At 45.8% G+C, this 12,190-nt stretch overlaps 1 protein-coding gene across 26 annotated transcripts in view; it reads left to right on the forward strand.

Moving 5' to 3' along the window:
- Positions 1 to 12,190, forward strand: part of EIF4G3 (eukaryotic translation initiation factor 4 gamma 3) — a 143,055-nt gene that overhangs the window by 101,123 nt on the left and 29,742 nt on the right. For all 26 annotated transcript variants that reach the window (XM_033079774.2, XM_033079779.2, XM_033079780.1 and 23 more), the window contains 5 exons: positions 4,261 to 4,349; positions 5,906 to 6,155; positions 8,427 to 8,584; positions 9,689 to 9,814; positions 10,875 to 10,985. In XM_033079774.2, coding sequence (XP_032935665.1) covers positions 4,261 to 4,349; positions 5,906 to 6,155; positions 8,427 to 8,584; positions 9,689 to 9,814; positions 10,875 to 10,985 — 734 coding nt within the window. The remainder of the gene's footprint in view (positions 1 to 4,260; positions 4,350 to 5,905; positions 6,156 to 8,426; positions 8,585 to 9,688; positions 9,815 to 10,874; positions 10,986 to 12,190) is intronic.

Below are 12,190 nucleotides of genomic sequence, written 5' to 3' on the forward strand. Positions count from 1 at the left end.
ATTTTTCCCTGTTAATCTTCTTCTATTTTTATTCCACTCGGGTCATTTCACTGCTCTGGCACTTGTTCTTTCGATCTGAGCTACTTCATAACCCAAATTAATTTCCTTACAGAGGAGAGGAGAAATTGGGCTCTGTAAATAAGGCTTTGCACAGGCAGATTCCAGCTTGCACTGTTGTTGCTGGCTTTGTAATGGCCTGTAGTTCAAATTTTTAAAAAATTCACTTACAGTGTTTGGACTTTTAATTATGCAGAAGATTAATTTTAATGCTGTAATGTCATTATGCTCCAGAGCACACATTAGCCAAGCCATTGGCTTTGGCAACATGGAAACAAGGAGTTCTCAAGTCATGTAAAAGATTACTTGAAACTCAGATTTCTATTAAAAGCTCAGGGCTTCAAAGACAGCACAAAGCTCTCCAAGTGGTTTTTTGTGCTTTACCCCTGATTTAATGATCCCGATCTATTGCATTTCTCTGCCAGCCTTCTTTTTAGCAATAATTTTCCAGTTCTTTGTTGGAGAGAGGAAGAGAGATTGAAATAACATCATCTGAGGCTGCCTGCTAATTCAGGAACGAGGAACAGCATGTCTGCCATATACATTGGAAAATCCAGATGCTGACCTTCAGGAGCAAGGAGGAAGGGTTATATTGTTGTGTTTTTCTTGGACTAAAGGCCAAGAGATTTTTTTAATGATCTCTGGAGTTAGGATTAAACCTGGGATAAGGGAAACTTCTTGAGTATGTACTGGTAGCTGTGAGCTCTGTGACTTTGAGCAATATTTCTTTGGGGTTTTCAGCAGAATGGTGTTTTTATTACAGAGCAGCTTGGCCACAAATTGTCCCCCTGCTTTTCCTTTAAAGGGAGCCAAGCTAGGCTGGCTGGAGAACAGTGCTGGGACCTCTTGGGATAATCTCATTCCTGCAGCAGTTCCTCCTGCTTGTCCTTTTCATAGCTATAACCTGGCCTGCCTGATTTTGAGAATGAGACCTTCATTCCCTCCTCCCTAAGCTGCTGGGGCAGCACTGCTGAGTCTCCTGGGTGGACCCTGTATTTTGTGCTGGGGGTGGCAGCTTTTTGGAGATGAGCAAAGGGATTTGCCTGTTCCTGCAGTATTTTATAGCATACACCTTCTGTCCAACAGTCAGAGAAACCAGACTTGGATTTTTTTCTCTGTCGAGCTTTGTGGTGAGAAAGAAAATATATTCAGACCCTTAAACATCTTTATCCTGCAGCAGTTCTTTTTTTACAGCTCGACAAAATGTCAGTGTTTGCAGGGAGAGGCCAGAGCTGAGTTGATCCTGTGGGGATCCAGGGGAACCTCCACTCCTCCTTCTCCATTTGCATTAGCTCTCTACCAGATTTCCAAGGTCAAGGGATTCTCCTGGAGTACCCTCGTTGTATTTTGCACTGAATTCTGCCTACTCTGAACACCCTGACAGCAAAGTTGGCAGCTTTAATGGTTCAGTCTCTGTGTCTGTGAGTCACAGGATCATCATTCCCTGCTCGTCAGCATCACTGGTTGTGCGTCCTGATGAAATGGGGAAGATTTGGTTTCAGAACATTAAACCACTGAGCAGTGCAGGGTGTTGTAGCCAGGGGTGGTTTCTTGCTGCTGACCATGTTCCTGACCTGAGCTTCTGTCCAAAGGGGACACGTTCCCCCTGTTCTCAGGGCACGAGTTGTGTTCCTGCCTCCTCAAGAATTTTTAGGACAGTTTTAGCAGTTTTTAGGACAGGCAGAGCTGTTGTCTGCAAAGGGCAAGGGCACATGCTTTTTAAAGTAAGTAATTCCTACTCATCTGCTCTACAAGGAGCAAAATAGATTATCAAGAGGACCTGGGTGCTCCAATCTGCACTAAAAATATCATCCTGGCTAAAAGTCATCAACAATTGTTGCTTTTTATTAAATTCTGGGGTTTCTGTGGCTACACAGGGACCAGCACTTTCCAAAACAGGACAAGTTTTGTTGGTAGAGTGGAATTTCTGCAGAAGGTGCTACCAGAGATCCGAGGCCTTTGATGTCACCATTCTATCATGGCTATTACAAGAAACAGAGAGAAAAACAAGAGACTGACATGTGTCCCAGACAGAACTCCTTGGAATACAGGAAGCTGAAAGCTTAATACGCATGGAATTCAAAGGGCTGTCTCTTGCAGAGCTCATTTATGAGAAATATTTCTGTATTAAGTAACTCAACTATGGTGAGTCCTGGAGTTTCTGAGCTGAGGAGGCTGTAATGAGCAACTTAGGCTGTAATTGGAAATATCTTGGAGAAGTTTGTCCAGCACCAAAACCTGGAGAGGCTGAAACATAAATCAGGTGTCGCCTTTTTTCTTGATTTGCTGCCATAACCACTGGAATATATTTTCTTATGAGCTGGAAGGCGATGGTGAACCTTTGCTTTGGTCTTTCATGGCATGTTGGATAATAAAATAAAAATATAAGAACTGCTATTAATTTGGGCTTCACAATTGGCACCACATCAGAAAGAAGAGGCCTCATGTCCCATCAGAGGGCTGTGAGCTCGCACGTGGGTAAATCCTGTGGGAAGATGTTCCACCAGGGAACGTGACAGAGCTGAAGAAATGAGCTGAGGGAGTGTTGGGCCTGCTGAGCAGAATCCCTGCAGGGGTTATCTCTGGGAGTGGTGTCCGGGATAGTCTGGAATTAAGGGTTTGTTCCTCTTTCCAGTCCTAAAGTAAATCTGTGTTATCACTCCTGTTATCTCCTCTGGCTTCGTAAGCCGTGATAAGAGCTCGGAGTGTTGGTTGGGTTTCTGGTGTTCCTTCTCCAAAGGACTGAAATGAGCTGAAAACAGGGTCTGGAAGTGTGAATAGCGGCAAAAATGAAACCTGCATTTGGGCAGGAATTAAACTGTTGGAGAGCACATGAAGTTGCCCAACTTGGGGACAGGAAAATTGAAAAGAAGACCAGAAATGCTCACAGTTGTCCCCAGGACATTTGGGATTTGTGCTGAGGCTCTGCCCTGCCCGAGGGAGATGCAGTAGATGGGAAGTGCAGGACTTAGAGTTTGGGAGATATGGGTGATTTTTCCAGCCATTGGTTCTGTGAACAAGAGATGATGTTTGAATATTTAAATAAGTCTTTCCTTTTTAATTAACTTTGCTTTTGGGGTGTTCAGCCTGAAGGTAAAAGTCTTCCATCACTGCTGGTAGCTCCTGTTGCTCTTTGGGCTGGGGCCTGGATGTGGTGATTCCCATAGCAATCTGTGGGGTGTCTGCAGGTCCATGGTCACCCTCCAAACAGGGAAACACCCTGGAGAGGCCATGGAAGCTCATATGTATCCTTTGGGGCAGTGGGAACACAACAAATCCCATTTGCTCCATGCCTTTAGGAACGGAGTCAGCTTCTATGAACTCTTTGTATTTATCTGTAGTGAAGAAGCTTTCAAAATTGTATTTTATTGTGATAAAGGAAGTGCATACTGGGTTTTCCCACAGTATCTGCTGGAAACCAAAGGCCAGAGCTGGAAATCTGTTTGCAGTAAACTTCAGTCACAAAACCAGTCCCATTTGCACTCTGTTAACTGGGCATGTGTGCCTGGGATCTGAATTTAAGCTGAGAGCAGTTGCCACAAATTAGGAGCAGATCAGATTAATGGGTTTGTCGCCTCTTAATATATTGTGTGGTTTCTTCTATCCTTTAGGGGAAAACATGATTGGAGTAAATCAGCGCTGATCTTGGGAATATTCGTGGTGTTTCCTTTGACTCAGTTGGACAGTGAGATCATTAATGGTGGAGATATGAACCTGCTTTTAAATTGAAATATAAATCCAGCTTGGAGCAATGCTGCAGGGTTGAAGGAGTTTTGAAAATTTGGGTTTGCTTATGGTTAATATTATAATGATGTTGGAATTCTTCAGAAAAATATGTTGAGAACAACCTTCTCTCTCTGCCAGCACCTACCTGATCTTTCCAAAAACTTGACTTCCTGAAGGTTTTTTTTCCCCCTATGTGATCCTTGTGCTGTTGGCAGTGACCTCCTTGCTACCCCAAGTGCCATTTGGAGCTTGAATGAGCAACCTGTAAAACAGTTCCTGTGTTTTAATGTCATTCTAATGATTGTTGTTGCTGCATTGAAAGCCAAAGTTAAATCAAGCTGGATCCTCCACAAGGCTGAACTGCTTCGTTTTCCTGTGCCTCAGACCAGCCCCTGAGAGGGAAGCTCATCACCTCACCCATGGTGACATGAGCTCCATGTCATTCAGTGTTGTAACAGATGCGCATTTACATTGCAGCCCAAACTGCTGTAACTGCACCAAAGACCTGGAAGAAACCAAAAGACCGGACCCAAGCCACTGAGGAGGTGACAGAGGCAGAAACAGAGGTGAGAGGGAACCAAAGTCCTGCTTTACCCAAATTTAAAGATGGTGTTCCTCTCTTGAAATTGTACTTTAGAGACACTGCTTCCTCTCATTGTTGTCTCACAGGATCCGGGGCAGAGTTTTGAGGAGGAACTCTGCTATTCCTCAGCATCCTTTAGATCAGGTGTCAGTCTGATTGATCCCTTTTAAAGCTCTTCAATTTTTCCTTTGGGTTTGCCTAATTTAATGACTAATATAGACACAGACTGGTTTGGGTTGGAAGGGCCCTTAAAGACAACCATGGCAAGGGACACCTTCCACTAGAAGGTTCCACTAAACTTCTACCAGCCTCCCAGCACTGAGGAACCCCTTTCAGTGAAGGGTGAGGGAAAAGTGGGTTTGAATCCCTCAGCACTGCCCCATTTTGGTCACAGGCCACCGTCCTGACGTTTGGCAGGTTCTTCTGTGCAGGGATATAATGGCAAAGGATACTTTTCCTGATGACCAACTGATGGAGAAGCTGATAAAGGAAAATGCTGAAGTTTTCAGGCAAAACCACCTCAAGAGTGATTAGATGAGTAAAGAAAACCTCCCTCACTGTTCTGGTAGGGATATTGCAGCAAGGAGCTGTGCTTAATATCCTGGGTTAGTATGGGGTTAGAATTAATCAAAAAGGAAGCAAGAGAGTTAAAATGTAAAAATTGACTGCATGGTGTGTGGATAAAAGCTGAGGTTGGCCAGATGTGATGCAGAACAGGTGTGCAAAGGGTGTCACTGGGGCTGCACCAGCAGGTTCATCCTCCACAGTTTCCTCATCCTCCCCTGAAGGAGTCATGTCTCCTGCACCACCTGGCAGTTCCGCTGAGGAATTCTTCAGAGAATTCCCTTGAAAAATCTGCAAGAAGCGTTTTAGGATGTGGTGCCATCAGGGAGGCAAAAGGATCGGGAGCCTTCTGCAGAGCATCCTCAATAAAGTTATTCCTTTGTTCAGTGCTAAGATGTGCTGGGATTTCTCCTGGGAGAAGCACATTCCAACACCTCTTTGTCTGAATGCACAATCAGGCTGTGTTCTTGGAGAGCTCTAAAATTAACAGCCAGGGATACTATTAATACTTTTTCCTGAATCCAAGATGCTGGAATTGTGGCTGGATCTTACATTGCCTTCCTTAGTGGGATCTGCTCCAGTTGGCAGGCATTTAAAGGAAGAATCCCCCAAAAAAAGCACCACATGCCTTTTACCATCCCTTTGTCATGGATGGTAGGAGAAGAGGAAAGCAGAGTTGTCCTTCCAGGTTGGGATTGCTCATGGCTTGACAGTTCATTCCATCCAGTCCTGTGGGGATTTCGTGGGCAATGCTGGGTCTTTCCAGTTGCACCATTAATTATCAGTGGGTTATCTGTGGGAATGAGATGGTAAATCACCCAGTGGCTCAGTGTGGTGTTCCATACCCCTGTGTAAGATGCATCTGCATTCCTGCTGCTCCCAAAAATGCCATGTGAATCCGTGAAGAGCCATTTCACATGCTCTGAATTTGTCAGAGTGTTTCTAATGAAAACTCTGTCTCTGTCTGTGCTCCAGCCGAAGGAGGAGGAGGAACCTTCAGGAGACAAAGTACTTGAATCTGACCAGGAGAAAATGAGCCATGGGCTTCAAGCGGAGAGGGAGCCCTTAGAGCTCAAGGCAGTGAAACCCGTGGAGGAGAATGGGGAGCAGGAGACAGAGCTGGTGCGAAACGGAGCCGAGAGCGTCTCAGAGGGCGAAGGCACCGACGCCAACTCAGGCTGCACGGAGAGCTCTGGAGAGGGGCCTGTGTACCAGTACAAACCAGGTAAGTCCTGCTCCACTCTGCTCTCTACCTCCCTCCTGTAAGGGCTGCTGACACCCCATGTGTCACCCTCTGGCTGTTCCCGTGGGGGCTGGAAGGGGATTCAGTTTTCACCATGCGCAACTCTGCCGAGATCTGCAATCCAGCGGGCACCAAGAGATATTCCAGGGGGGCAAGAGGCAAAATTGTCTTGCTGATCAGGGTCAAGAGAAAATCCCTAATTCCTTGAAATTTTTGTGCATTTGGATACTGGCTGCAGCACAGTGGAAATGGCAGAGTTGATTCCTGTGTGATCGACAACTGGAAACCATCCAAGAAATTCCACATAAACCAATACACCTCCAAAATAAGAGGTGGTTAAATAAGAAATGAAAGTGTTCATTGGGTCCTAAATACAAATATGTATGTTCATGAAGATTTAATTTCCTGGCTAAACAGTTGCATGGATCTTTTGATTTCTAGAAAAGTAGGGAAAATAAACAATTCGTGATTTTCAATCCAGACTCTGCTTGTCTCGGTCCCATTGATTAGAGTATAGAATATCTGTGGAGTACTTTTGTTATTTATGAAGACCTAACTTTTTGTTATTTATGAAGATGTTGTAATTCATAGACCTGAAGCTTAATTAATCCACTTTATTTACAGAGAACTTGAGACTAACTTCTCAGTTGCTCCCAGTTTTTAAGCAACTTCTTATTCAAGTGAAACTTCCTCCAAATAAAATAGTCATTTCTTTAGGAGCACAGAAATTAAAGAGTATAATAATAATAAGGAAAGACCTGGAGAACCTGGTGGACCAGGAGCACTACCATTAAGGGACCTCACTACAGTTGTTATTTCTGCACCACTTTGTTCTGACAAGGACCTCAATTGCTTTGGTTTTATTAATTCAGCACAGTCATATCGCTGGGGGGGAAACACAGAGAGCTCTTGATAGCTCATCACACTCAGGGTATGTGACCAGTTCACTAGCCAGGCACTTCCTGAAGTTAATCCATAATTCATCAGCTGATGCAGTCAGAAGAATCCGAGTTAAGTGGAGATGTCCTTTCACTCAGCTGGAAGGGTTGAATTCATCCCTGGGAAAGCAGCATACATCGGACTTGTCCAACAGTCCACGATTTCGGCTCTACTCTTTTCAGAAAGGGGAATTTCTGCCTTTTGGAGGAATTGTGTGTTTGATCCCTGCCTCTCCCTGCATTGAGAATCCTTCTGGTGATGCTGCCCAGCTGCTCCTTACATTAAAACAGCTCATTGAGAGCTTTCCAGGAGAAGGAAGCTTCACATTAACTGCTTGGGTTGTGTTGGAGTTTTTCCATGATAAAGGACAGGTACAGTGGGCAGGCCAGGAATTCCAGCCAGGATCCAGCCAAAACATTTCTGCACCCCTGTATCCTGAAAATAAAACTACATGAAGAGCTAAAGTTTGCACTTACTTCTGTGTATTTTCATTCCCAGTCATTAAAACAGATTGTTGGAGTAAGTCCCTGCTTGTGGCCTCTATGGAGGTGCAGATGGTGAGATCCCAGAGATCCAAAACTGGGTGCCAGGGAGGGAAATAAAGGAATAATAAATACCTGCGGGGCTGACGAATGCTGAGTAATACAGTCTGGCATGAGGGAGATCCAAAGGCAGCATCTCATACAGATGTTTTCCTTCAGATAAAACATGTTTTCTTCCCTAGTTTCAAACAAACTTTGTGGCCAGTGCCAAAAATCCAATTTCCAGGCCACCAGACGCTGACTTTCTTTATGCTAAAGTGGCTGTAGGCCACTTTAAAGTAGGCTGTAGGCACATTTGCACCAGGCAGAGTCCTCCACACCCAAAACACCCCTATGAAAAATAGATGGAAAGTTGTAATTCCCAGATCATGGCCTGTAGTTGTGGCTTCTCTTGTTTCTGCTTGCTGTCTCCAGCCTGGGTTGTTCATAGTTCCATGGTTTCACATTTTCAAAGGGTTTTCTTGTTCCATGCTCTGCTCTCTTTGTCCCCATTCCACTATATCCCACAGGACAGTGCAAGTCAAAATTAGATACCTGGGTTAGAACTGGAATTAGTGACCAGGTCTGGGTGTGGTTGCTCTGGACCTGGCTCTAAATTCCCCATTATTTATGTCCCTTTAATGCTATGTATGTTGCCTTCCTCTCTCCCTTCAAAATGAAAATTAAATTAAATTGAAATTTCCCGGGCTCTTCCCTTTGGATGTACCAGAATCACATCTGGGTGAGCAGAGGATTTGTTTCCTGTGACTCTCAGGGACTTCTCTCCCTATAGAGCAGTGGAAGCCCCTGGACCCGGAGGGGAAGAAGCAATATGACCGGGAATTCCTGCTGGATATCCAGTTCATGCCTGCTTGTATCCAGAAGCCCGAGGGGCTGCCCCCCATCAGCGACGTGGTGCTCGACAAGGTGAGAGGAGAGCCCATCAAACAGGTATGTGCAGGGTTTGGATGTAAATAAAGATCCCTAATGCCTCATTCCTGAACCATTTTTATGTCGGTTTTTGGTGGGAAATGGGACTAGTTGGCCTCATCACAAAATTCTACAAATAGAGGTGTTGTTGCCTGATGAATATGCACAGATTATTAAAAACTGAAGCATTTTTAATGGTTTTTATCTAGATTAAATTATACCAGGTTGTTATTAAAATTTGAAATGACCTGGCCATGAAGAGCTGAGGATCCAGGCAGTGGAGAGGCAGTGGCTTCTATTAGATTAATTAATTGATCTATTAGATCAATTAAAAAGCAAAGAGAAGCTTTTGGGTAAACTGTTTTTTGATCTGAAGCAGTTTCTTCACTATTTATAAGCTGATCTAATAAAAGATCTTTAATAACTCCATTCTCCGACAGTTTGGGGATTGGTCTCCAGCCTCGTCTCAGAGCTGATAGTCTCTGCTGGCGGTCTGGACTTAGTGAAACACTAGGAATTTCTGAGTGCTGCAAGATCTTGTTCTGCTCTCACTGAGAACTGGGGACTTCCTTGGCTTTGATGGAACCGCAAGAGACTCAGTCTTGAGACTCAGGGATGTGGGTGATCCTTGAGTGCAGAAACATTTCCGCTCTGAGTTTCATACCCAGGCAAATTTTAAAACACAGCTTTATTTCCCAAAATTATTTCATCTACCTTCTACTTTCCCATGATTGCTTCTCACTGTTCTGTGTGAGGTTCCTGGGCTCAGTTGCCCATCTCTCATGTTGGCACAGGAGCCATTGCTTTGAGGAAAGATGGCAGTTTCATACTCCTGAACCAGGCCCATGTTACCATGATTTATCCTCCATAATCTTTGAAATGTTTCTGAACTCCACCTGTTTCCTCAATAGTTTCCTGAACAAGATGTATTTTAAATTAAATGCTTATTTTTAGCGTAAGTGTGGATGCCTAAAACTTGAGCAGTTTGTTAAAAGCTTTATTTGGGATGTTAAATATGTTAAATATGACTATTATGGTTTAGCAGGTATTGTCTGTAGGTTGCATGACCTCTGGTAGCTCAGCACCCCTGAGCAGCCCTGTTTGTGTGCTCTGCTCACGGCACAGGTCAATCAGCCAAAATTGCCGCTGAGGACTCTGGACCCCCGGATCCTGCCACGAGGCCCCGACTTCACGCCCGCCTTTGCTGATTTTGGGAGGCAAGCCCCTGGGGGAAGAAACGTGTCTGGAAGTGTGAGTTTACCCCAACTTGCTCATTTAAAAAATGGCCTTAACACTGATGAAGTCCCTCCTCAGGCTTTTGAGCCTCTTCCAATGCACCGGTGGTTCTGGTTTTGTCAAGATGAACACAGGGGTGATGTTTGCTTGGCTGACAAAATGTAGGGAAATAGAAAACGGTTGTGGATGTTTGTCACGACTAGGTATTGTTTGGGAAGGGTTTGATCTCCTTCCAGTTGCCTATGTGAGAGGGTGGAATTGTTTCCACACCAGGACCCGGCAGTCGCGTGTGCGGTCGTGCGTTCGTCGTACAACAAACCCAGCATCAGCGCATCAGCCTGTGCTTGCAGAGCACACCAACAGAGCAAAGAGATTTTACTAACAAACAAAATACAGCAGAACCTGTGTGTTCCTGCTTTCTCCGTGCTTCTACATGTTGCTTTGGTTACTTCATTCCTTGTTTTCCCACCTTTTCCGCTGCTTTTGTTTCACTTTCCCTTCTTCTGCCTGTGTCTGGCTTTGCCCACACTCTGAAATCCCTGTCTGAGTTCTTCACTCATTCCATGTCTTTTCCTGGGGCACAGGTGCCCTCTGCACATGCTACCCTGTCAGTGCCACTGGAGGAGGACACTGCTGCCATTAGGGGCAATCACTGGTTTTCAGCTATTGAGCTGCTTCTACTGTGTCCATCTGGATGTGTCTAACGACACAGCCATCGTGGAGCTTTCAAACCTGCTGGTTCCAGAAGAGTTCCCTGAATCACTCCAATTTCCAAGTGTGCAGGTTTCCAGGAGTCAAACCCAGCAATTTTGGGTCAATGTAATATTTCTACTTTGGGAGCAGCCTTGTGGCCAGTGCCTCAGTTCCGAGGTGCACATCTGTATCTTGGAGTTGCCTTGGTGCCACAGTTTCTCCTGGAGCACCACCTAGTCCACAAAACCTCGTGAGGTCTCCAATGCTTCCCACGTTGGAACGTGCAGGCTGTGCTGTGGTGCCTCCTCTCCTGTCACGTGCTGAGTGTCCCAAGCCCTGCAGCGTCTGGTTAACACGCCTGTCACTCTTTGTCTCTCCACAGGCCTGCAAAGTGCAGAGCACCCCTGGATTGCCCTCCCTGGCTCGGTGCGGGCCCCCAGCATGCCCTCTCTTGGTCTCGCCTCACCCACCATTGAGGAACCTGCCGATAGGGGTAAGCCAAATCCCCCCTTCTCCCCCCAGACTTTGCACCTTTTTGTAGAGTTGCCTTTTTTCCCCAACACCCACTGTTGATAAAGAACGACTGTCAGAAAACTTTACAAAAAGGTGCAACCTTGTTTAAAAAAAACCGAAACAAGACTTGCATTGTACCCCTCTAGGCAGTCTTCAGTGGTGGGTGGGACATCACCAGCTGAGGGCATGCTGGGACGTTGGCCTGAGCGGGATCTGCGAGGGTCTGCACTTTGCAGACCTGTGGAAAGGGGGAGAAAAGGTAAGTCCCGCTTACCCCGTTCATTTGGAGCATTCAGCACATAACATACATCTTACATTTGCGCCTTTGCGGAGCAGAGCGTCTCCTTGCCTTGTTCTGGAGGAGGGCTGAAAGGTGATGTGGTTTAATCAGCCTGTCCTCGACACCGGCGGTTGTAGGATCAGAACGTTCTGAGCCCAGCAATGCCAGACGTTCACCTCTCATGCCGCATGGCAACCCCTGCGTGTGCGCTGCCTACCCTCAGCCATCCCACCTCTGCACAGGCCATGTCATGAACCATCAAACCACTGCCTCTTCCTTGCCCCAAATAATGTCGAGCAGCTCAGCGCTAACTGCTTCCGGCACATTGAGTCTTTTGTTTAGCTTCTTTGGCTTTTGTCTTTGTTTCCCTCTTTGCTTGAACGTGTTTTATGACTATTTCTGGCACTAACCAATGTTGCCTCAGATGGCACCGGGATGGAGTTGCACAGGAGCAGAATGCAGCTGGGAAGGCTCTTTGGTGTAGGCAGAGTTAGGTGAACGTGGCAGGTGAGGAGATGCAAACTCAGAGATGTGGGGCTGGAGCAGACAGGCCTGTCCCTGCACAGGATGCATTTGCTTTGTCCTTCCCGAGAGGTGATGGACACTGAGATCACACTGAGATCACTGGACAGCACAACCTCTCCCACCAACCTCTCCCACCATCGAAGATCAATTTCACTGTCTGCATTCAAAGCCTCTTAATAGAGGGAGAAGTACTTCCTTAATTCCTTGGATGGTTTCTAAAGTATTTCCATGACTTGCCTGAGTGGAAGCACCAGGTCAGTCTATGCTGAGTCCTTGGCTCCTCTGCAGGAGTCTTGTACTCGTGTCTTCCTGCTTTTGTTTTCTGCGTCTTCTGCGGGAAGAGAGGTCGTTCGGATTAATGCAGGAGCTCCTGGTAATTT

Source organism: Catharus ustulatus, chromosome 24, assembly GCF_009819885.2.
Source record: "Catharus ustulatus isolate bCatUst1 chromosome 24, bCatUst1.pri.v2, whole genome shotgun sequence".
NCBI lineage: Eukaryota > Metazoa > Chordata > Aves > Passeriformes > Turdidae > Catharus > Catharus ustulatus.